Source organism: Dromiciops gliroides, chromosome 3, assembly GCF_019393635.1.
Source record: "Dromiciops gliroides isolate mDroGli1 chromosome 3, mDroGli1.pri, whole genome shotgun sequence".
Taxonomy (NCBI): Eukaryota; Metazoa; Chordata; class Mammalia; order Microbiotheria; family Microbiotheriidae; genus Dromiciops; species Dromiciops gliroides.
In genome coordinates this window covers 662709760-662736552 of record NC_057863.1, presented here as the reverse complement: position 1 = coordinate 662736552, position 26793 = coordinate 662709760, and the positions used below count along the sequence as shown (strand labels likewise).

The 26793-nt window shown below is 39.5% G+C and overlaps 2 protein-coding genes across 3 annotated transcripts in view; both read right to left on the bottom strand.

The window, feature by feature from the left end:
* The window catches only part of LOC122745763 (zinc finger protein 14 homolog), a 76641-nt gene that overhangs the window by 25678 nt on the left and 24170 nt on the right, over nt 1-26793 (bottom strand). For both annotated transcript variants that reach the window (XM_043991198.1, XM_043991199.1), the window contains exon 6: nt 25431-25567. In XM_043991198.1, the coding sequence (XP_043847133.1) occupies nt 25431-25567 (137 nt within the window). The remainder of the gene's footprint in view (nt 1-25430; nt 25568-26793) is intronic.
* LOC122746237 (zinc finger protein 135-like) lies at nt 20084-25138 on the bottom strand. Its single transcript, XM_043991706.1, has 2 exons — nt 25124-25138; nt 20084-21100 (listed from the first exon to the last, which is right to left on the bottom strand). Exons 1-2 carry the CDS (start codon nt 25136-25138, stop codon nt 20084-20086), a joined length of 1032 nt encoding a protein of 343 aa, XP_043847641.1.

The following is a 26793-nucleotide window of genomic DNA, read 5'->3' as shown; positions in this document are numbered from 1 at the left end:
TGTTGTCATAACTGCTGAGAAAAGTGGATGCCTCTTTAAGGCGTTGGTAAAGGAGGGCAGAGGTTCTGCCTTCTTTAAGAGGGACTGTGGTACTGACGAAGGCAAGGATGCCCAGCCTGGTTTCTTTGTATCATTTGCCTCCTTATCCTGGTGCCATCAGTGAAATGGAAGAATCTATCTAACATAGCTGGTAACAGATATCGAGGCCAAATCCCATACTATGTTCATCCTGTGACATCTGAGATGAGTACATGAAGTTACCACCAAAGAAGAGAGAATAAACTCTATAGTAAGGGAGGAGAAATCGTTGCCAAACTTCATGACAGTTGCAGGCAAAAGTGGTGCAGACTGGCAGGTACATTGAGTCAAGCTCAAAGTCAGCTAGGTGGGATGTTTGCACTCCATGTGTACTTGTAGGGAAATTAAGTCAGTAGAATAGTACCTCTGCCCTTGCCAAAGTCTTTCTCTCAGCCTTTCCCAGGACAGTGTACCACCTGCTGCTTTTCATACCTGTCAAGCACCATGACTTACTGGCTCAGGAGTAATGTAGTAATCCTCTGATGGTGCTACCTTGTAGTCAGACTTAGAAAGATATCAATTCCTTGTCCCACTATGACTTAAATAGTAAGTTCCAATAATCAAAGCCTCACATGGATTTAAGTGTTGAGGAGAATGATGATGACAAAAATGGTGAATTCGTTTCTTGATTCAGGATATAGTGACAATATACAATCCCCAAAGAATACCATAGCTATTGTGGTAAAATATGAAAGTTTTTAACAGTCGGTTAGGATAACTGAAAGACGCCAGTTTTTCAAGGACCACCCTTTTGGGGAGGAGATGAACAGTCCGCCTGCTGCGCATGTCAGACTGCCTGCCGGGTACAGTCCGCCTGCTGCGCATGTCAGACTGCCTGCCGGGTTTTTTGACTTCCGGGGTGGAGAGAACGAGAGTAGGCCTTTTTTGCCTGCTTGGCGGGACTCCTGGTGGCGCGGCACAGACGGTCTCCCTCACTCCAAAGGTGGCCTTTTCGGTTTGGTGAGTTTTTATAAGGAATATAGACTAAGCCTAGATTTAAGACGATTTGTACTGTATTTCTATTTTCCTATCCTTCTAATCAACAACACCTTATATACAATAAAGGCTCTATCTAGAAAACCAGAAGCTTCTTCCATTTACTAGTCTGGGAGATAAATTAAGGGAAGGGTTAAGTAGGGGAGATTTATGATCTAATATCCAATTTTAAATCTCACACTATGTTACTATAATCACATAAAAATAAAGGACAAATGTGATTTATTTATTTATTTATTTATGGGGCAGTGAGGGTTAAGTGACTTGCCCAGGCTCACAGAGCTAGTAAGTGTCAAGTGTCTGAGGCTGGACTCTGGAGTCAGGTCTTCCTGAATCCAGGGCCAGCACTCTATCCACTGCACCACCTCATTGTGAATTCTTTACAATGTTATTCACTATTACAGGACTTCCAACAATATCTTAAGAATGAAAATCACATTACTTCTGGAAGCCATGTAATCTGTCCATGAATCCCTTCTTTATAAGCTAAGTGTATGCAATCATCAACCAGCTCTTGATCGGTAGTGGGCACTGGGCAAAGATCTTCCCTTGGTAAAAGATCAGAACATATTCTAACGGAACAAGTCAAACATGATCTTTTAAAGAAAAACAAAGCCCATGATAATAAAAACCCATTTAATTAATTCCAAATGTGGATGCAATATCCCAAAAGAAGCTTTATGGCAGCATCGGAATTGGCCATTCAAAGTCCAGTTTGCTCAGTAGCATTATTCCTCTGAGGGAATATAAAAGTGCTTTGGTTTGTCAGGAACCTTGGGTCTGCATTGTCCAGAGTTTCAATCTGGCTTCAGATACTGACTAGATGTGTGACCCTGGGCAGGCCACTTCACCCTGTTGGCCTCAGTTTTTTCATATTTAAAATGAATTCAAGAAGGAAATAGCAAAGCATTCCATTATCTTTGCCAAAGAAAACTCAAATGGAGTCACATAGAATTGGACATGACTGAACAACGACACAAGTTTCCTCGGAAGCTGAAATGGCACCAACTAGAAGAAGCCCACTTGATTATCCCAGGCTGCTGGTGCCCTCCCTCCTGAAGTCACTTTGGATAATGTCTGTTTTTCTTTTTTTCAGTACATGTATTTTCCCCACAATAATATGCAAACTCCTGGAGTAGAGGGACTATGAGTAGTGTCTCAATAAACCCTTAATATAACACAAAGCAAGTATATATAGCCACAGCTTTTAAAATAAAATGCTTCTTGCATGCAGAGATATATGTGCTTCTCAAATCTCATTCTAACAGGTCCATAGTGTTCCCCAGAAGCCCAGAGGGGCCCACAAAACACCTGTGGGAAGAACCTGTCCTATAAGAGGGGGCTTCAGCTATGGACATCAACTGGCACAGATGAGAATTGAGAGCATTTCAGGCAGGGACCCCACCTGTGAGGAGGAAGGGGCTGCAGATGGATGAGCTCTAAGGGGAGTGTGGAAGTTGGACAGTTCCAAAGGCTGACCTAAGGGGGGAGAGTGTGGGCTCAGTCTCCAAAGAAAGCCTGCACATTGCAAACAGCACTTTACCCATGACCCCCGAGAGGCAAAGCCAGGTACTTCTTGGCAGGGGAATGGCATGGCCAGGTGCTCACTTGAGAGATACCTATTTGGCAACTGTGCGGACGATGGTTTAGAGGGGAAAGGTTGGATGTGGTGGGACCAGAGTGTGTAATTCCACCGGAGCAGGTGAGGTGATTAGAGCTGGACTAGGGCTGTGGTAGAGTGAGTAGAGAAGAGGGCAGACAGGTTTCTGGGAGATGAATCTGCAACATTTTGTACCTGATTTGCTATTGGGAGAGGGGCCAAGACAGAGGGAAGGGATGGCTTCTAGTTGTTAATGTGGAGGAAATGAATTGAATTTGGAGAAATAACTTCTCCCCAGAAAGAACCACCTTAGATGTCAAAGAAACTGAGCTTCTTTACAGGATTGTAAAAACAGAGACAGACCTCAGTCTGTACTTCATTCACAGCATAAGCCCACTCTTTCTATCTTGGAAGAGGCTCTGGGGACCCCAGTCCCTGCCCACAGGGCACTAATTAGTAAAGGTGAGCAGGGGCAGAAAGGGGGTCACAGCACCAAGGCTCCTAGGTTTTTAGATTAAGAAAGAAGCTAGGGGCAGCTAGAAGCACCAGCCCTGGATTCAGGAGGAGCTGAGTTCAGATCTGGCCTCAGACATTTGACACTTACTAGCTATGTGACCCTGGGCAAGTCACTTAACCCTCATTGCCCCACCAAAAAGAAGAAGAAGAAGAAGGAGGAGGAGGAGGAGGAGGAACCTAAGAGGTTATCCACTTCCATGGCCAGCTCAGCCAATAAACCTGAACAGGCCAATATATCAATAAATATTCATTAAGCACCTGCTAGGTGGTACAGTGGATAGAGTGCCTAGCCTGGAGGCAAGAAGGCTTAAATTCAAATTCCTTTTTAAAAATGGGGGGAGGGGCAATGAGGGTTAAGTGACTTGCCCAGGGTCACACAGCTAGTAAGAGTCAAGTGTCTGAGGCTGGTTTTGAACTCAGATCCTCCTGAATCCAAGGCCGGTGCTTTATCCACTGCGCCATCTAGCTGCCCTGTAGTTTTCTTAATTGCCAAATTAGCTAGAGAAAGAAATGGCAAACCACTCTACTAATTTTTCCAAGAAAAACCCCAATGGACTCACACAGAGTAAGATGTGACTAAAAATCTCTACAGTGAAAACGAAACAGCATCTTCTCTGTGCCAGGCCCTGTGCTAAAGTCAACAAGGCCTCCTTGAGCAATTTTTGAAAATGGGCCAGTAGTGGGGGGAGGAGAGGTGGTTATTTCATGTTTGTTCATTTAAAGATGGGAAGAGACAATGCCTAGGAGGCCAGAGAGAGTCCCTGAGAGAAGGGCAGGGCATGGAGTGGAGAGCAAAGACACCAGAGGAATCTACCGAGCCTGGGGAAAGTGGAGCAAGGGAGAACGTTGGTGGTTGGAATTGGGCTTCCTTCAGATCCCCAAACTGAATATGAAGGATTCTCCCAGGTGAGCCTGGGCCCCAGCCTGGGCTGGGATGGTGGGGAGGAGCAGGTTGGCTGCCTGAGGGAAGACAGTAGCAGGGAAGCAGGCAATTGAGTAGGGCCAGGGATGGTGTCCAAGGCTGGAGGCCACTTTTCAATGGCCAGCTCTCAAAGACCCTGGGCTAGAGCTTGAAGGGACCCCAGAGCTCCAGACCCTCCTGTTGCCTTGGCAACACCTGGTTCTTTGATGTCTCTGTCTGGCTGAGGTGAATGAAGGCAGATGGCAACTGCTCCTGGAATCCATTCTCCAACCTTTCATAACTCCCATTATTTATCTCTTCTCTTCCCACCCCTCACCCTTCCTAGCCAGTCAAGGCCAAACTTGGCTCCACCCTGCTCAGTCTCCTCCTAGCCCAGGTGGGTGGGAGGGAGGGAGGTGGAGGGAATGATGAATGTCCAAAGGCCCCTTTACCCAGCCTGGGTCAGTCTGCTGGCCTGGGTTCAGTGCTGCCCTCCCTGTCCCAATAATGCAGACATGTCTCTAAGCTGACCCCTCCTTCCTTTGAGCTTTGGTATCTGAACACAGACCCCAACCTCCAGACTGAATCAGATTTAGGACTCCCCAGAGATATGGCAATGCCTTTTTGAATCCTGGGAGGAGGAGACAAAGACCTTTCGCCTGTTACCCAGGCCCCCTTCTTCCCCACAAAACAATCACGAATTATAATCACTTACATTTATACTGCACATCAAGGTTTCTCAATCAGCTTTCAACAAAACACCATCACCTCACATCTGGACTATTATAATAGCTTCTAGGGGATCCGACTGCCTCAAGTCTCTCCCCACTCTAGTCAATCAGCCCCCAAAGTAATTTTTTTAAGTGCAGGTCTGACCATATTATCGACCTCCACCTTTCAATGAACTGCAGTGGCTCCCTATTGCTTCCAGTAACAAATACAAAATGCTTTGTTTGGCATTCAAAGCCTTGCATAACTTGGCCATCTCCTATCTTTCCAATCTTCTTCCATTTCTCTCCCAGGCCTGTGCTCTTGGATCCAGTGACACTGGGCTCCTGGATGCTTCACTAACAAGACCCTCCATCTCTGAGCCCCTGGCATTTTCTCTGACCATTTGCCATGGCTGGAATGGTCTTCCATCTCTGCTCTGACCACTGACTGTCACCCGAGGCAGTGTGGGGAGATCCCAATACTTACACCAGTAAATGCTGGGCAGTGAACTGTAGCCCTGACAATGAGGGGTAACAGCAATAATGAGACAAGTGAGATTCATAGCAGGGCTACATGACCTGAACATGGATCCTACAGGGGCTGGTTCAGTGTGTCTGAGCTCAGAGAACACCTGGTGCTGGCCAAAGCAATACAGTAGTAATGGGATTTTGCCAGAGGTGAGATCATCCCGAGGGTGAATGAGCCCAAGGGATTGTGCTTCTGCCAAGCTCAGGGCCAAGCCTGCTTGCTGGGCCTTACCCCTGGGAAATAGGGTGTCTCCTAATAATACCTTGAGAAATCCCCCCCTTCTGGAGCAAGCCTTCTCCAACCCCTCTTAGTTACAGGGCCTTCACTCTGCTAGTTATGTCCTATTTACTATGTATCTAGCTTGCTTTGTACATATTTGTATGTTGTCTCCCTTAGATGGTAAGCTCTCTGAGGACAAGGACTTTCTTTTGTCTCCTCTTCTTTTTTGTTTTTTTTTAGTGAGGCAATTGGGGTTAAGTGACTTGCCCAGGGTCACACAGCTAGTAAGTGTTAAGTGTCTGAGGCTGGATTTGAACTCAGGTCCTCCTGACTCCAGGACCAGTTCTTTATCCACTGCATCACGTAGCTGCCCCAAGGCCCTTTCTTAAGGAGGCTTTCTTAAGATCACAATCTTTCCCTTCTCAGAACTAAGGGGAAAAGAGAAAAAAGAAAAAGAAAAAAGAAAAGAACTAAGGGGAGCTCTTTCAGAGGAGGGCTTCCTTTTGCTTTCTTTGTCCGCCAGTGCTTAGCACCCTCAGAGCCTAGCACAGAGGAGGTAGCCACTTAATAAATATTTCTTACTGAAGCAAACTAGCCATTCACTTATCTGATTTGACTGGGAAGGGTCGTTGCGAGGATCAAATGAGAATAATAATAACTGATTATAATAGCTAGCATGTGGGTCACACCTAAGGGTTTGCAAACTACATTAGAAATAGCATCTTATTTGATCCTTACAAGAATCTTCTGAGGTGGGTGATAGTAACATCTTCATTTTAAAGATTCTACAGGTAAGGAAATTGAGGCAGACAGTGCTGAAGTCACTTACCGAAAGTCACTCCACTAGTAACTGTCTGAGATGTGGTGTTCCAAACTCCCATATGCAAGAAACACCAGTGAGGCAGAGCTCCAAGCAAATACCAGTTTATTAAAGAGTCCATGGTTGCCTCTAATGAAGTAGAACTCAGATCTTCCTCACATTCTGACAACCTTCCTTTCTACAAGACTTTACTTTTTAAAAAAACAATTATTTTTGAATTGTAGAATAAAATAAGCATTTCCATAACAGAGTAAAATAAAAAAAGGATGATTGCATATAAAATGGCAGATCTCCTCTACACAACTTGCTATTCCTTTGAAATATCCATCAAACCTATACAGATTTCTTTTTTTTATCCCTCTCCCCCTCCTCTGCCCTAAAGATATCTACCATTAGACACAAAGAAGCATATTTAGGAAAGATTATTCTATATATCCCTCTCTGTATCGGTTCTTTCCCTGGATGCAGATAGCACCTTTTTCTTATGTCCTTTATTGTTAATTTGGGTATTTATAATAGTCAAAATAACAGTCACTCACAGTAGTTCTTAGAACAATATTGCTATAACTATACACAATATTCTCTTGGTTCTGCTCATTTCACTCTTCATTATTTAATGCAAGTTTTTCCAGGTTCTCCTAAAATCATTGAGCTCATCATTTCTAGTAGCCCTGTGGCATTTCATCAGAATAATAGGCTCCATTGTACATATTTAACCCATATCAGATTGCTTGCTGTCTTGGGGAGGGAGGAGGGACATCAGGGAGGGAGAAAAATTTGAATCTAGAAACCTTATAAAAACAAATGTTGAAAAATATCTCTATATGTAACTGGAAAATAATCAAATACTTTTATGGGGAAAAAAAGAATAATGTTCCACAACTTGTTCAGTCATTCCCCAATTCATGGGCCTCCCTGTAATTTCTAGGTCTTTGCCACCACAGTGAGAATTTCTATAAACATTTGAGAACATTTAGGTTCTTTTCCTTTTTTTCCATAAACATCTTCAGAAATAAACTAAGTAGCAGTATTGCTGGGTCAAAAGTTATGGGTAGGGGCAGCTAGGTGGCGCAGTGGATTGGGCACTGGCCCTGGAGTCAGGAGGACCTGCCTGAGTTCAAATTCAGCCTCAGACACTTAACACTTACTAGCTGTGTGACCCTGGGCAAGTTACTTAACCCTAATTGCCTCACTAAAAAAAGTTATGGGTAGTTTAATAATTCTTTGGGCATAATTTCAGATTGCTCTTCAAATGACCTGGATGACTTTATCAGTTCCACCAACAATGAATTAGTGTTCCGATTTTTTTACATCCCCTCCAACGTTTGTCACTTTCCTTTCTGTCATATTAGTCTATCTTTTAGGTGTAAAATGTTATGTCAAGGTTGTTTTAATTTGTATTGAGCTCACCAATAATAATATAGAGCTTTTTTATATGATTATAAATGGTTTTGATTTCTTCATTAAAAAACTACCTGTTGGGGCAGCTAGGTGGCACAGTGGATAGAGCACTGGCCCTGGATTCAGGAGGACCTGAGTTCAAATCCGGCCTCAGACCCTTGACACTTACTAGCTGTGTGACCCTGGGCAAGTCACTTAACCTCAATTGCCTCACCAAAAAACAAAACAAACAACAACAACAACAACAACAACAAACCTACCTGTTCATATCATTTGACTATTTATCAAATAAGGAATGACTTGTATCCTTACAGATTTGACAAAGTTCTTTATGCATCCTAGAAGCCTTTATCTGATCAACTGCATGTAACAATTTTCCCTAATTTTTGGCTCTTCTTATGATCCTGGCTATATGTTTCATTTTTACAAAACCTTTTTAATTTAATGTAATTGAAATGATCCATTCTGTATCTAACTTTTCTATCTCTTGTTTATTCATATATTGTTCTCCTATGTATAAGTCTGATAAATAATGTATTCCATGTTCTTCTCTTTTTCTTGTAAAATCTCTCTTTATATCTAGGTCATGTCTCCAGTATGAACTTATGTTGGTCAATGGTGTAAGATATTGGTCTATGTCCTGTTTCTGCCATACTGCCTAAAGGTTTCCTAACAATTTTTACCCAATGATGAATTCCCAAGCCCTTCACAATCTCACTCTGGTTTTTCCTTTCTGGACTGATTTACATCACAGCCTTCATGTGCTTTTTGTCCCAGCCTCAGTGGCCTATATGCAGTTTCCCATCCTGGGCACTGAACCTCACATCCCCACAGCCCCTCCCAAGTGCTGCATCTGTCCACGGTACCAAGGAAAGGGAATAACTATTTCTATAATACCTCCTATGTACTGGGCATATTGGAAAGCACTTTGTGGCACTTAAAATTCTATGTGGATCCCCCTATTATTGTCCCAAGTTTAGGGAACATAGCTGGGGTTCATTATTTATTGCTACTTATAAATGAGAAGCTTTAGCACCAGTTTTGGCATTAAGCATTTATTAAAGCATACCAAATATTAGTAAATAGAGAACCCATGTCTCAGAAAGTTAAGAAGGCCTTTCTAGGAGACAGGAGAGCTAGAGTCCAGCATGGCTCTCTCCTTCTCCAAGTCCCCCTGCCAAGAGCATGCCTCTAAGTGTGTGTGAGTGAAATCTTGCTGCTATTCTGGAGGAGAGGTGGCCCTTCCACGCTGCTCAAAGCTCATTGGCTAGCACCATTCAAATCTATTGGTTTACTGGACTTGAGGGTGGTCCATGAGCAGTATGTGCTGAGGTCAGAGTGCAGAGCCCTCCAAGGGGAAAAAGCCTTCAGGTATGTGTGGTTTTTAGTGAGGTAACTTCTAATGTCTGTATTCACAGTCCGAGGTCCAACTTGACTGAATCCGGGCTGGTCTTAAAAGTTCTGGGAAGGGCGGCTAGGTGGTGCAGTGGATAAAGCACTGGCCCTTGATTCAGGAGGACCTGAGTTCATATCCGGCCTCACACACTTGAAACTTACTAGCTGTGTGACCTTGGGCAAGTCACTTAACTCTCATTGCCCCACCAAAAAAATAAAATAAAAAAAGTTCAGGGAAGGCTCTCTGGGTTAGGCCCTCGAGTGGGGGCCTCTGGGAGTCCCCAAACCCTATTATTTTCTCACAACTTTACAAATATCCTCTCCTTCGATCCTCTTAATAATTCTTTGAGGTAGGCATGATTATTTTGCAAATTTTATGATCGAACTGAGACAGGCAGAGGTTCACACACTTGCCCAAGGTCCTGCAACTAGTGAGTATTTGAGATAGGATTTGAAAACTGCTCTTCCGTATTCCAAGTCCAGAACTCTATGAACTCTGCTGCCAATTCCTGGTGGTTATTATTAGAGAGTCCATGGGTGCCTCTAATGAAGTGTGACTCAGATTTTCCTTACATTTTGATAACCTTGCTTTCCACAGGACCATACTTTTAAAAAATCTCATTTTTAAATTGGAGAATTAAAAAAGCAGTTCCATAACAGCACACAAAAAAGATGATTGCAAATAAAATGGCAAATCCTTACACAATTTGCTATTCATGTCAAATATACATCAACATTATATAGATTTTTTTATTCCTCTCCCCTCCTCCAGACTTGAGTTATCTACCATTAGACATAAATAGGTATATTTATGTAAAAATATTCTATGTATTTCTTTTTATCAGTTCTTTCATCTATCTTTCCCTACATTTCTATCAGTTCTATTTATCATTTCTTTCCCTGGGTGCAGATAGCAAGTTTTTCATATGTCCTTTGTAGTTAATTTGGGTTTCTATAGCAGTCAAAATAACTTAATCCCTCAAAGTAATTATTATTATTAATTTTTTCAGGGCAATGAGGGTTAAGTGACTTGCCCAGGGTCACACAGCTAGTATGTGTCAAGTGTTTGAGGCTGGATTTGAACTCAGGTCCACCTGAATTCAAGGCTGATGCTTTATCCACTGTGCCACCTAGCTGCCCCTCAAAGTAATTCTTAAAACAGTATTACTATGACTTGATACAATGTTGTCTTGGTTCTGCTCATCTCACTCTTCATTATTTAATGCAAGTCTTTCCAGGTTTGCCTAAAATCATTGAGCTCATCATTTCTTATAGTACAGTAATATCCCATCAAAATTATATACCACAACTTATTCAGCCATTTCCAAATCGATGGCCATCCCTGCAATTTCCAGGTCTTTGCCATCACAATGAGAACTGCTAAAAACATTTGAAAACATATAGGTTCTTTTCCTTTTTCCCTAAACATCTTCAGAAATAAACTAAGCAGTGGTATTGCTTGGTCAAAGGGTACAGATAGTTGAATAATTCTTTGGGCATAATTCCAGATTGTTCTCCAAAATTGCTGGATGAATTCAACAGTTCCACAAACAATGAATTAGTGTTCCAATTTCTTTACATTCCCTCCAACATTTATCACTTTCTTTCTATCATTTTAGCCCATCTTATAGGTGTAAAATCATGTCAAGATTCTTTTAATTTGCATTGCTCTAATCAATGATTGTTTATAGCATTTTTTCATATGACCATAAATTGTTTTGATTTTTTCATTGGAAAACTGCCAGTTCACGTCTTTGACTATTTATCAAATGGGGGTTGGCTTGTATTCTTATAGATTTGATAAAGTTCCTTATATATTTCAGACAAGTGCCTTTAACAATTTTCCAAAGTTTTCTGCTTTTGTTTGGATCCTGGCTATATTTATGTCTACAAAACCTTTTTTATTTTAATGTAATTGAAATTGTTTATTTTATACCTAACTCTTGTTTTTTCATAAATTGTTCTCCTACCCATACATCTGATAACCAATATGTTCCATGATCTTAAAATTTGCTTGTAAAATCACTCTTTGTATCTAAGTCAAGTTTCCAATATTATTTCACATTGGTAAATGGTGTATGATCTTGGTCTATGCCCAATTTCTGCCATATTGCCAAAAGTTTTCCCAAGAATTTCTTTGTGTGTGTGTGGGGGGGGCAATGAGGGTTAAGTGACTTTCCCATGGTCACACAGCTATTAAGGGTCAAGTGCCTGAGGCCAAATTTGAACTCAGGTCCTCCTGAATCCAGGGCTGGTGCTTTATGCACCTAGCTGCCCCCTTTCCTATGCATTTTAATCAAAAAATGTATTCTTATCCCAAAATCTTAAGTCTATCCACTTGTCAAATACAAGGTTATTCTATTTCTTTGCAGCTGTAAACTCTACTCTATTCCACTGATCTATATTTCTATTTCTTTTCTTTTCTTTTTTTTAGTGAGGCAATTGGGGTTAAGTGACTTGCCCAGGGTCACACAGGGTCACACAGCTAGTAAGTGTTAAGTGTCTGAGGCCGGATTTGAACTCAGGTACTCCTGACTCCAGGGCTGGTGCTCTATCCACTGCGCCACCTAGCCTCCCTATATTTCTATTTCTTATCCAATACCAGATAGTTTTTATAATTATTGCTTTACAATATAGTTTAAGGTCTGATCCTGTTAAATCTCCTTTCTCCTTTAAAAATTACTTCCAGGGGCAGCTAGGTGGCACAGTGGATAGAGCACCGGCCCTGGATTCAGGAGGACCTGAGTTGAAATCCAGCCTCAGACACTTGACACCAGCTGTGTGACCCTGGGCAAGTCACTTAACCCCAATTGCCTTACCAAAAAAAAAAATTACTTCCTGTCATATTTTTAAGTTTTTGGTTTTTCCAAATGAACTTCAGGCCTTACTTTTATAGGACCTGATCCCCACTCGGATGAGGCAAAATAAAATGCAGTGTCTCATTGGTTGAGAAACTTAATTTTGATTCACCTAGAGGGCCAGAAATGAAGTATTAGTATGAGGGTTGGGGTAAGTCACAGGACGGGCAAGGCAAGGGTCATCTCCTTTGACCAAGGAGCCATGAGATGGTCACCTGCTCATACTGGGCAAGACAAAGTGACCTGGATGTACAAAAATACATTGGGGATTTTCCATATCAGATCAAGGCCTCCCACCCCAATGGGTTTGGTTATCAGCATTCTTGGGATTAGCAAGTGAACTTTATAACTAGTATTCACATGTCTGGGGCCTATCATTATTATCCTTATGGAACCCTATCAACCTGATCAGTAGTGATTGGAATCAAATAGGGGCCTAAGTAATCATCTTTAACAAAGGGCACATTTGAACTCAAGTCTTCCTGACTCCTGAGTCCAATGTGCTATGTACCTGCCACAGAGAATACATATAAATGGTATTATTATTCACATAGCAGAAGAGGATAGGTCTTGCAAAACTAGATAAAGAACAATTTCATGGCTACCAAAAAAAAGGATGAGAATGGAATCTTCAAACATGAATTCAGGAACCTTGACTTCAGGCAAAATTTCCAAGTCCTTCACAGTCTAGCTCTGGCTTTCCCTTCTGAAATGAATGACTTTTCATCACTCCCTTCACATGCCAAGTCCAAGCCATAGAAGAATATTAGTGATGAAAGCACAGAGTCAAAGAACACAAATTACCACAGTGTCCATTCCTCAAAGAGTACTTTTTATTCTATGGCTTGTATCCATCACCTCTTGGTAAGGAGGCAGGTTGAACAGAGCTTGGTAAGTTCCTGCTTATGTCATTATCCTGATTTATTATTGGAATGAGGAGTGGGAGATCTTGTCAGGTTGTTGACTTTCTTAATATTGTTACTGTTCTACAATGACTCTCTGTAGTTTGAATTAATTCATACAACTGCCCTGGGTTTTGCTGAAATCGCCTGAACTTTATTGCATATTATTGTCCTGTAGCATTCACATACAAAAATTCATTCAGTTGTTGCCCTGTTTGTTGTAGGACACCACATCTTACCTTCTGGTTCTTTGACATAAAGAAAAGGAGCTGCTATCAATATTTTTGTACACTTGGGATATATACATACTGTAGTGTTATCACTGAGTCAAAGATTTTGTAATATGAAGGAATTTCACAACTTTAGCAACAGTAAATGGATGTGTCTGCTTTCCCAAAACTCTTCCAACATGTCTAATTTTCTTTCTTTTCATCTTTGTCACTTGCAATGAGGGTGAGATGGAGCCTGAGAGGTGATTTAATTAGCATTTAATTATTTATGGATTTGGACAGTTTTTGCTTGCTTTTTTTTTACATTCCTTTTATCTCCTTGTGATCTCCCCCTCTGTGACATAAAAAAGAAAAAAAAATACAAAACTTTTGTAAAAAGTCCACATTTAAGGAAATGTTTCCCTACAATATTGGTGATGCTCATTTTCTTACCACTTGTACCATTCTGAAAATCTTTCTAATTATTGATTCAGATTACTGGTTGGAGAGGCAGTTTTTCTCTTATAATCAATGCTAAGTGGCATTTCTTCCTTTCCAAAATGACTTCAGGGGCAGCTAGGTGGCTCAGTGGGTTATTTTAGTCTTCTATATTACACAAGTGATCTCTTCAGTTTCTCAAGATAATTATTTCTAAGTGGTCTGGTACAAGTGCGGATCTGGTCCTTCTATACCTCCTTCCCAGAACATAGGAAGAGGCTGTGGGAAAGAGACACATGAATGTACCTTTGAAGAGAACATATATTTGAAGTTGGAATGGATCATTGAAGTTACTGAGTCCAATCTCCTCATTTCAGAGATGAGTAAAGTGAGGCATGGAGAGGTTGTTCCTTTCCCAGACTTCTAGAGCCAGGAAGCATCTGAGTCAGTATCTGAATTCAAGTTTTCTCTAATTCTAAAGCCAGTGCCCTATCCAATACAAGTAATGGCTTCTTCTACTGTATTCTGAAAGTCAATGTGAATGAAAAGAAATGTGACCAAAGTGTCTACATTAGTCAGTTGACTTTATTGTGAGACTAATGATCCAAGGAATGATAATCATAAGAATAGTTAGTATTTTTATAATAATTTAAATAATATTGAGGGGATTTGATGGATTATAATATCATGGCAGCCAGGTGCCACAGTGTCATGCCTGAATTCAGGAATACTCATTTTCATGAGTTCAAATCCAGCCTCAGACACTTAGCAGTTGTGTGATCCAGGGCAAGTCACTTGATAGTATTTTCCTCGGTTCCTCATTTGTAAAGTGACTTGTAGAAGGAACTGGAAAAGTCTCCAGAAAACCCCAAATGGGTTTACAGAGTCAGATACAAATGAATGACAACCATAATACACCCATAAAGTCCAGAAGGAATGAGAACAGTTTTGAAAGTGGCCCATGTTGAATGTTTTATTACTTAAACAGAAATTCAAGCTCTGCATTTTGGAACTCATTTCATGGACACTTCTCTTGTTTTCCTATGTTACAATGGATATAAATTGTGCATTTTATCTCACATTTGTGAATTCCAATAAAAAAAAAAACCCAAATATTGACGGCTTCTTGTTGGTCATTTTCACCAGTCTTGAATGCATGATAAGAAATGGTAAAATTGGGGCAGCTAGATGGCACAGTGGATAGAGCACTGGCCCTGGAGTCAGGAGTACCTGAGTTCAAATCTAGCCTCAGACATGTAACAGTTACTAGCTGTGTGACCCTGAGCAAGTCACTTAACCCCAATTGCCTCACTAAAAAAAAAAAAAAGAAATGGTAAAATTATATTCATCTGACTTTCATATTATCAGTGTTTTGGAGCATGTTTTCCCATGTTGTTTTTGGTTAATGGGACTTTGGAAAACTTCCTGTCATTTTACCACTTGTCTATTGGCAATGTCTTAAGGTACACTTAGGTTTCCGTTCTCTCCATAGCTTAGACATACGTTACTTTTCTTGGTTAGTTTTCATGTAATATTTGATATATTCCTGACTCTAATTTCTCTTCTAATTCAATCTTTATGTTATTCAAACATTTAAATGTTATGCAGTTAGTATTATACAGTGTTAAAATGACAGATCTTTCAATTCCAAAGGATGCATGATGGGAAATGCTCTCCCCATCCAGAAAAAAGAACTGTGGAGTCGGAATGCAGATTGAACCCTAATATTTCTAATTTTTCTTGTTCCCCCCTCTTTTGGGGGTGGGGTGAGGAGTTTCCCTTCTGTTCTGATTCTTCTTTGACAACAAGACTAATGAGACTTTCCTCATCAGAGTTTTGATTTATTGAGTTGGCATAAAAAATAGAATGGGAATTTTGTGGAAGACAGGAAGACCAGCTGATGACAATGAAAAAGGTTGGAAACTCATAAATGCATAAAATCTATGTACAACATTGTATACTATCAACCCTAATTTTACAATAAGGCACTGTGAACACACTCCAAAAGAAAAAGAAAAAAAATTCAGACCTCTTCTCTGGTACGAAGGGAGGGCCAAAACATTTTAGGTGGATTTTCAAGAATGCAGTGTGCCCTTAACCCCCATGATATGGAACGCATAACTGTAGAAATGTAATGAATAAAAATGATCATCAGGGGCAGCTAGGTGGCACAGTAGATAAAGCACTAGCCCTGTATTTAGGAGGACCTGAGTTCAAATCCAACTTCAGACACTTGATGCTTACTAGCTGTGTGACCCTGGACAAGTCATTTAACCTTCATTGTCTCAGAAAAATAAATAAGCATGCTAAGACCTACATTAACTGATACAGAATGAAATAAGCAATGCCAAGAAGACAGTGTACATGACTACAGCAATGAAAACTGGAAAAACAGTCGCACATGCCAAAATGAAAAGTGAAATACTGCAATGAAAAAACTGAGCAAAATGGCAATTTAAAAAACCCAAACCTACTTAAATTACTGGTATTTCTGTATATCCCCAACACAATTCTATAGGAATAGAAAGAGAAATTTCACTTAAAATAACTATATAGAAAATGCTTGGAAACATATATGTATGAAGTGCCCCTTATGTGCCAGGCACTGTCAATTACAAATATCTAATTTCATCCTCACATCAATCCTGTGAGCTATGCGCTATTATTCATTCCATTTTAATGTTTCAACAACTGAGGCAGAAGTCACATGATTTGCTCATGGCACACAGCTAGTTAAGTGTTGAAGGCTGGATTTGATTTAAGGTCTTGTTGACTCCAGGTCTAACATTCTACCCATCCAGCTATGAATAATAGCAATGCTACATCAACTTAGTTAATTTAAGTAACAGCATTTTACTCACCTAGCTGTGATTAAAAGGAATGCTACATGATATACTTATTCAGCCTCAAAGGAATCAAGCTACCAAAGGCTTATTTCATAGAGCTAGAAGAAGTAGTAACAAGATTCATTGTGAAGAAGAAAAGATACAAACTATCCAGAAAACAAATAAAAGAAAGTAAAAGAAATCAGCCTAGTACTAGTCCCTTTTCCCAAACTCTATCCCACAGACAACCATCAAAACAATCCTGTTCCAGGGTAAACAAGAAGAAACTGATCAGTTTAACAGATGAAATATACAATAGAAGCAAACAAGCACAGTGGCCTAGAGTTTCATCAACCACAGTCACCCACATAGTAACTTGACTCTAACATAGTAATGTCAGTTTGGTCCTCTGAGGATGAAGGACAGAAATCAACCAATAATAGGAATGCAGGGACAGTTTAACATAAGGAAAGCTATGAACATAATTGATTTTATCAATTAAAACAAATTTGAAATCACATGATTATATCTATAGACCAAGAAAAAGCTTTTGGCAAAATACAAGATGCATTAAAAAAAAAGTTGATTGCATAGGTAGTAATGGATTTTTCTTTAAAATGATAGGAATTGGGGCAGCTAGGTGGCACAGTGGATAAAGCACCAGCCTTGGATTCAGGAGGACCTGAGTTCAAATCTGGCCTCAGACACTTGACACTTACTAGCTGTGTGACCCTGGGCAAGTCACTTAACCCCCATAGCCCTGCCAAAAAAAAAAAAAGTAAAATGATAGGAATTGGGGCAGTTAGGTGGCACAGTGGATAAAGCACTGGCCTTGGATTCAGGAGGACCTGAGTTCAAATCCGGCCTCAGACACTTGACACTTACTAGCTGTGTGACCCTGGGCAAGTCACTTAACCCTCATTGCCCTGCAAAAAAATAAAAAATAAAATGATAGGAATCATCAACCATAAAACCATAAGCACACATTATTTATAACGGGAATAAGTTCAGTATAAGATGAGGAATGAAAGATAGATGCCCATGTGGTGCTATACTCAAGTTTAAGTGGGGATAAATTATTTGACAATTGCCCAAGACTTGGGTGGGATAGTCAAATGAGATAATCAATGCTCAGGTACATGCCCTCACTGTAGTATTCATTTTCTCACTGTTAACCAATCAGAGTTGATTGCCACCCTCAGGAATACCTCTCTTCCAAAAGGTCATATAAACCATGAACTGAAGCTAACTGTCTTTGGTCTAAGAGACGAAACTGAAATATGTATGTTGGCATTACTAATAAAATGATTTACCCCTTGACCCAGTAATACTACTACTAGGTCTCAATCTCAAAGAGATCATAGAAACGGGAAAAGGATACACATGTACAAAAAATATTTCTATCAGCTCTCTTTGTGCTGGCAAAGAATTGGAAATTGAGGGAATACCCATCAATTGGAGAAATATTGAACAAGTTGTGGTATATGAATGTAATGGAATACTATTGTGTTGTAAGAAATGATGAGCAGGCAGATTTCAGAAAAATTTGGTGGGGTAGCTAGGTGGCACAGTGGATAGAGCATTGGCCCTGGAGCCAGAAGGACCTGAGTTCAAACCTAACCTCAGACACTTGACACTTACTAGCTGTGTGACCCTGGGCAAGTCACTTAACCCCAATTGCCTCACAAAAACAAAAACAAACAGAAAAATTTGGAAAAACTTAAGTGGAATGATGCTGAGTGAACAGAACAAGGAGAATACGGCACACAGTAACAGCAACATTATGTGATGATCCACTGTGATAGCCTTAGCTCTTCTCAGTAGTGTAATGATCCAAGACAATTCCAAAGAACTCAAGATGGAAAATGTTCTCCACATCCAGATACATGAACTGTGGGTTCTGAATGCAGATTGAACCTCACAGTTTCTACTTCTTGGTTTTTGTTTCTTTTCTGAAGTTTTCCCCTTATGTTTTCATTCTTCTTTCACAACCTGACTAATGCAGAAATATGTTTAATGTGATTGTACAACCTTTCTAAATGTCACAGAAGGAAGATGCATCCACCTCCAGAGAAAGAACTGAACATTAGAAGTGTCCTTTGAACAGAAAGGAAATCAATTCAGTCACTACATAAAGAATTTAATTCAGGCTTCCCACTGGAAGATCAAATACTGAAGCTGAGGCTTAAATACTTTGGCAACCTACTCAGAAGACAGAACTCATCCCTAAAGACCCTAATGTTGGGAAAGACTGAAGGCAAAAGGAAAAGGGACTGCAGGGGATAAGACTGATAGTGTCATGGAAGCAATGGACAAGACCCTGGAAAGACTTTGGGAGATTGTGGAGATAGAAGATTCTGGAGTGTTTTGGTTGAGGGGTCACAAAAGGGTTGATGTGACTAAACAGCAAACACAACAATGTAATCACCATCCCACTCAGCACAGCCCCTTGTGCAAATCTTTCCATCCCTCCTTAAATGTTCTATAGCTTTCCTCCTGCCACTTTCTTCACTGAGCACCTTGCCATTGGCTACAAAGCTCCCTCTTCTCCACTCTTCATCTCCTATCATTTTTCTTCTCAATTATCTCCTCTTTCATGTCTGGCTCATACCAAGTGATGGCCCATTGCCTTGAAAAGGCAAACCCTATTATATGCACTGGTGGCCACATTCTATCCTGCCTTCTCCAGCACACTCACCACCCATTCATCCCATTCTCTTACCAGGAAGTTTTGTAGCAGCAAAAAGCAGGAAACAGAGTGATTACCAATTAATTGGAGAGCGGCTGAAGAAATGCTAAGTATATTGTGAAGGGAAAACTAAATGTGTGTAGTCACCTTACCTGTCCCCTGCATAGGGAAAGCTAACTAGGACAACAGTTAAACAGTTTAGGTATTAAAAATTTATTAGAATATATTAGAGGTTAACAAAGAGAGAACAAGTGTCTCGGAAAGAATAGCAAAACCCTAACTACTCTAGAGTGAAGAGCAGTGTCACCTCTCACGAGGTTCCAACCATCAATTGACAAAACCAACTGCCTTATACACTGCTTCAAGCTGATTGGTTAAGGGTGGTCCCATGCTCACTCATCAGGGGGTCCCTGATAATGATATTCTCACACTAGGAATGTACTAATATGTAATAACAAACTGTAGGATTTCAGAAAATTCATTACATTTCATAAACAGGATGAAATTTGGGATGTTTAAAGAGGTCTCTTGTTGGGAGGTATAATGTGTGAAATCTGTGCTGCAACACTTCCCTTGTGATTTAGATCCCTAAGTTATATCTCCAGCATGATTGCCCCAAATGACAGAAAAGTATGAACTCTAGGTGAAGCCCTTCCCACAACCACTGCTTTTATACACCTTCGGTCCAGTATCAATGTTGTTGTTTGCTCATCACCCTCCTCAAGACAAATACTCTTGAGTATATTAGTTAAGTCTTCTCTCCACAGTGAATCCTCTGAGATAACATAAGGTATGATATCTGACTGAAATCCTTCCCACAATGAGTTCATATACAGCTGCACATAAAAATGAATTCTCTAATTCTGAACAAGCTCTAAAAGACAAGTGGATGCCTTTCCTCACTTATAATAGGGATAAGATTTCTATATAATATGAATTCTCTGATGGGAAATGGAGATGATTATTGCCTGAAGGTTTTAAGATATTGATTATATCCCTAAGGTTTCTCTCCACTGTGGATTCTCCTATGCTTAACAAGACTGGATCTCTGCGTGAAAGTCTTTCCACATTGATTACATCCATAAGGTTTCTCTCCAGTGTGGATTCTCTGATGTGCAGCAAGTTTAGAACTCCTTATGAAAGCCTTTACACACTGATTACATTCATAAGGTTTCTCTCCAGTGTGGATTCTCTCATGTCTAACAAGAACAGAGCTTTGTATGAAAGTCTTTCCACACTGATTACATTCATAAAGTTTCTCTCCAGTGTGGATTCTCTGATGACTAACAAGAACAGAGCTGTGTGTGAAAGACTTTCCACACTGATTACATTCATAAGGTTTCTCTCCAGTATGGATTCTCTGATGTGCAGCAAGATGGGAGCTCACTGTGAAAGCCTTTCCACACTGACTACATTCATAAGGTTTCTCTCCAGTGTGGATTCTCCTGTGCTTAGCAAGACTGGAACTGAATGTGAAAGTCTTTCCACACAGATTACATTCATAAGGTTTCTCTCCAGTGTGGATTCTCTGATGCTTAGCAAGACTGGAACTCTCCGTGAAAGCCTTTCCACACTGATTACATCCATAAGGTTTCTCTCCAGTGTGGATTCTCTGATGTGCATTAAGACCTAACATCTTTGTGAAAGCCTTTCCACACTGACTACATTCATAAGGTTTCTCTCCAGTGTGAATTCTCTGATGTGCAACAAGACTGGAGTTCTGTGAGAAAGTCTTTCCACACTGTTTACATTCATAAGGTTTCTGCCCAGTGTGGATTCTCTGATGTACAACAAGACTGGAACTACGTGCAAAAGCCATTCCACACTGAATACATTCATAAGGTTTCTCACCAGTGTGAATTCTCTGATGCTTAGCAAGATTGGATCTATGTGCAAAAGTCACTCCACACTCAATACATTCATAAGGTTTCTCTCCAGTGTGGGTTCTCTGATGTTCAAGAAGATGGGAGCTTTGTATGAAAGTCTTTCCACACTGATTACAGTCATAAGGCTTCTCTCCAGTGTAACGATTGGAATGACGCCACCTGCTGGATACTTACTGTAGAAGAGTTCTGCCCATGAAGGGAAGGTCTTTGAGGGCAAGACCAGGAGTCAGGAAGTGACGCGGGTTAGTGGGAGGAGGAAGGAAGAGACTGGCGCTCAGTCTCGCTCTCTTTCCTGAGGACGCTGGCGGAGAAGGGAGCTAGAAATGTGCTCTCCCTTTAATAGATAGGAATCTAGGCCTTTCTCTCTCTTTACCAAATTCTTATTCTCCTTAATAAATGCTTAAAAGTCTAACTCTTGCTAAAGTTTATAATTTATTGGCGACCACTCATTAGATATTTTAGACAGACTAGCTAGAATTTTAGCCCTTAACAGATGGCTGACCACGAAGAGGAAAGCTAAACCTCAGTCTTCTGATCTTCTGGTTGGGTAAGAAATTTCCCCTCCCTCTCCCTTTAACTGCTAAGTACTGGTGTACTGGCTGTGTTTTCCTTTAAATTTTTTCAAATGGACCTTTTAAACTCCCTAATTATCCTATTTTTGATTTTAGTCTGTTTAACCAGACAAATGGGAGATAAGATCATGTTAATGCTTTGTTTTTGTGGATTTTCTATTTTTCTTTTTATTTTTGTTAAAAGAGCCAGCAACTTACTCACACAAGGAAATATCTCTCCCTCTCCCAACCATGCTTTTTCAGAGAAACCTGAAGAGATTCCCGCAGCTTTTCCCAGTTCTAACAGTAATTGTTGCTTTAATTTTGCATGCCTGGAGGCAATGACCCACCCTCTAGAAGCTTTTAATTCCCTAGCACCTGGAGGCAAAGTGGGGGAAGAGGAATCCAGGCCTGAGTTCAAAATCAAGTCTGATTCAAATTGTGCTGGTCCCTCCCCTCCTCTCCAGACCCCACCCTCTACTCCTCCTATGGCCAAGCCCATAGCTTCCCCTGCCTGGGAAGTCCAGAGATCTGGTGCGCATGCTCAACTTTTTCTACCTGCATTTGCAGCTTCAGGCTCAGCCCTTCCCCAGCCTGACTGTGCTTCTGAGACAACCTTAGAAAACCCTTTAAATTCCAGATATGCTCGTTTTGTTCATAATTTTGCTAACCTGCTTTTGTCTTTCATTAGTAATCTTATAAAGCATTTGTATGGTGAAAAGACTGACAGACAATATAGAGGGGTTAAAGAAGAAAAATTTAAGCTAAATAAGAATGACAATCATCAACATAGTTCAAGACTCTGCTTCTTTTGCCATGGAAGGGTATATATTTTACAGAAATGTAGAAGTCAGCAGCAAGGTATTGATATGAGTATTGGGGATTTTAGATATCGGAATCAAAAGTGTTCTGAATTCACTCAGAGTATTAATGTCAGTTCAGAGGTTACATAGGATTTCTATGCTATTATATATACATTTTGAAATTAATGGTATGGGTTTATTTTCGTAGAGATTTTCCTGCTTTTGAGATTGTGTTTTATACTTAGTTTTTAAAACAAGGAGAATATTTGTAAAAGCTTTTTATAGTCATGTGATCAGGTTTATATTTTATAATACTCTTGTTAATATTAAGTTCATATTCATTTAGATTTCCTTAGTTTGAATTTCATTGTCTTTTATTGTTCCATGTGTATTTTCTTCTATTCATTTGTCTATCTAATTTTGAAACATTGCAAGATGGTTTTGATTTTATTATACAATGTTAATTCTAGGAGTATTGTGCTCCCATATTCTGAGTTATTTGTTTTTGTTATTTTTTTTTTCTCAACTGATTATTTGATCAAACTCTTTAAAGCATTTCCCTGGCAAATTGGTTGCCATGGCAAGTGTAAAGAAGTATTATTTTTGATAAGCATATTCCAAAAAAAAAAAGAGAGAGAGAGGAACATTTGTAAAAGTTTTCTATTTTCAAAAAAAAAAAGTTTTCTTTGAGATTGTGTTGTGCTTTAACTTGTATTTAAATGTTTCAATTTTTCACAAAAGTAATTGTATACTAAGTAAAAAAAAGATATTATTTGAAATTGTTGCATAACTATATATTGTGTTCTGAGTCAAGATGTATTCACATTTTTTGCAATCATTTATTATCCTCAATTTTTAAATCCATATGAGACTTGGATTATGGGAACTTATCATTTAAGACACTAATTACCTTTATTCTGAGTTATCAGATGCCAGTTGGCCAAGGTGCCATCCAATCACAAGAGGAATACATGCAAGAGCAGACACTGAACTGTCACATGAGGGGAGACATGCATGAAGTCAAGGTATGGCCGAGGGAACGGCTTTTGACAAATGTTGAGGTTGGATTCTCTTGGTTTAATATTTTATTTTATTTTTCCCCACAATATTGTACAGATGGCTGGAAGTATTGATCCCACCCATCTCACTTCTACACCTGGCTTCTATGCTCCCTCCTATATGCCTGATGCCATGGACATCTTAATCCCATGGATCTGATTAAGTCTGACTCAGTTTCCTCCAATATGTTTGGTGGCATGGACGTATATTCCATCCACCTATTTTAAGCCTGGCATACTGTATGGGCAGTACATATTGCTCAAGTGTGGGAATGCTCATATCCCATCATTTCTCTGTTCTTTTATGGTAACCCCCATAATTATCTCAGGTGTCATGATAAATAACAGTGTTGAATTTGGCCTTGACACCTGTTACCAATTATATTAGATTTTCTAATTTCTCATAATGGCATGAGGATAATTAGGCAGATGATGCAAAAAGTGATGAAACAAAGATAAAAATTATTTTTAAAAAATTAATATCGCAGCAATTGTCTTCTCAATTACTCCCCATAAGGGGGGGACTATAGTAATATTATAATTTTAAAGAATGGTTCAATTTTTGTTTTATTATATGTTTCATGGGTAACAACTAAGATTCTGAATTCCCTTAGACATGTTTTTGAGAACTTTCATTGTTTGATTTGATTATTGACAAAGCTATTTTAAAGTTGTGTTAAGCTCAATTTTGTAGGAAATTTTCCTGGCTGATTACCAGCATCCACACATCAACCCCTGAAAAGACTTCCATTCCACGACTACACCTAGAGGACATCTGAGAAAAGACTTTCAGAGACTTTAAATGAACAGTTTTGATTTGTTGTTTTTGTTGTTTTTTTTTTCTCTTTCTGTTATAATATACACCATCTGTAACATGTATTCTCTGCAGAGGCCCTCCCTTTGCAAGACTAATGTCAAAGCGTCGGTTCATGAGGACAAAAAAAAAAAAATCGCCCCTCTGGACAAAACTTTCCTCTCTTCCTTTTCTATATTGTTGTTCACATATTATTAGTTAGCAATAGTTATTATATTGTTTTTACTGTTCCGTCAAGGAAACATTTTGTTTCCTGAGGAACAACAGGGGGGACTGTAACGATTGGAATGACGCCACCTGCTGGATACTTACTGTAGAAGAGTTCTGCCCATGAAGGGAAGGTCTTTGAGGGCAAGACCAGGAGTCAGGAAGTGACGCGGGCTAGTGGGAGGAGGAAGGAAGAGACTGGCGCTCAGTCTCGCTCTCTTTCCTGAGGACGCTGGCGGAGAAGGGAGCTAGAAATGTGCTCTCCCTTTAATAGATAGGAATCTAGGCCTTTCTCTCTCTTTACCAAATTCTTATTCTCCTTAATAAATGCTTAAAAGTCTAACTCTTGCTAAAGTTTATAATTTATTGGCGACCACTCATTAGATATTTTAGACAGACTAGCTAGAATTTTAGCCCTTAACACCAGTGTGGATTCTCTGATGTGCAACAAGACTGGAGCTCTGTGTGAAAGTCTTTTCACACTGATTACATTTATAAAACCTTTTGGCACTATGAAGCTTCTGACACCTATTAAGATCTGACTTGCAAACAAAGGCCTTTCCACAGTCATGACATGCATATCTTTTCATTCCATGGTATAATCTAGGATAGCAAGGAGGAGATGAGTCATGGGATGGGATTTTTTCATAATCCTTATTTGCAACAGGCTCCTTTCTATTGTGAGATTTCTGAAGAGTAATGAGCTGAGATTTCTGACTGAAGGCTTTCCCATCTTTACTAGTTCCATAAAGCTTTTCTCCAATATAATTTTTCTGATGGCTAATGACATCAGAATTCAAATTCATGGTCATTTCCAGATGACTCCCTCGATACATTTGCATTTCAAGAGACTTCTCCTGAATCTTAAAATGCTCTAGTTGTTTAGGAAAGCATTTATTATCTTCACTGTCCTGAAAAGAGTCACTCCACGAGGTCATTCTCTTACTGTTATTTAGAACTTTAGACTGTATGAATCTCTTTCCAATTTCACCAAACTCACAGATTCTTTTAGGATTTTTATCTACCTTGGTATTGGAGTCACAGATTTCTCTCAAACTGAAGGTACAGACACCATCACTCTCAAATCCGTGCTGGACAAATTCTTCCATAAGAATGCTCACCATTGTACTCATCTCCTTTATTTCAAACCTGGTCTCTATACCTGAAGAAAACAACTATGTATTAACAGAAAGATACATACTCCTCCTAAATATAGGTTATTTTTTTCCTGGTGGAAAATGCAAACTAATTTGTATTCTATTTCTGCAGTCAAAATGAAGAATTTTCCAATTAAAGTAGGCAGAATCAATTTTTGGAAATACCTTCAAGATGTCTCATTTTATTTTGTCAATAGAAATTTGTTTTTTTTCCAATTCTGTGTAAAGATAGCTTTCAACATTCACTTCCCATTCAATTTTGAGTTTCAAATTTTTTTCCCTCCTTCCTTTTCCTTCCCCTCCCCAAGATGGCACACAATCTGATATAGCTTATACATGTGGAACCATGTAAATGCGTTTCCACAATAGTCATGTTGTGAAACAAGAAACAGGACAAAAGGGAAAAAAGAGAGAAGGAAAAAACAGAAAAAAAAGTGAAAGTAGTATGCCTCAACTTTCATTCAGACTCCATAGTTTTTTCTCTGGATGTGGATAGCATTTTCCATCATTAGGACTTTCAAATTGTTTTGGATCATAGAAGATCAGAGAAGAGCTAAGTTTTTCATAGATGATCATCATACAATGGCAATAATTATGTGTACAATGTTTTTCTGGCTCTGCTCATTCCATTCAGCATCAATTCTTATAAGTCCAGTTTTTTTCAGCCTACTCATCATTTCATATAGAACAATATTATTTAATCAACATTCCTATATCCCAAGTTGTTCATTCATTCCCCAATTGATGGGCATTGCCTCAGTTTCCAATTATTTGCAACCAAAAAAAAGTAGCCATCACTATTTTTGTAAATGTAGGTCTATTTTTCCCCAATCTTTTTTTTTGTTTTCCCCTAATCTTAATAGTATTTTATTTTTCCCAGTTACATGTAAAGATAGTTTTAAAATTTTTTATAAGATTTTGAGTAACATATTTTTCTCCCTACCCCCTCCCCAAGACAGAAAGCAATCTGTTATAGGTTATATATGTACCATCACATTAAACATCTTTCCATATTAATCATATTGTAAAAGAATTTTTTTAAAAAGGAAAAAAGTAGAAAAAATATGATTCAATCTGCATTCAGATTTGACAATTTATTTTTCCAGATGTGGAGAATATTTTTCATGATGATTCCTTTGGAATTGTCTTGGCTCATTGTTTATTGCTGAAAAAAAGCTAAGTCTAAGACAGTTAATCATCATACAATGTTGCTTTTACTGTATACAATGTT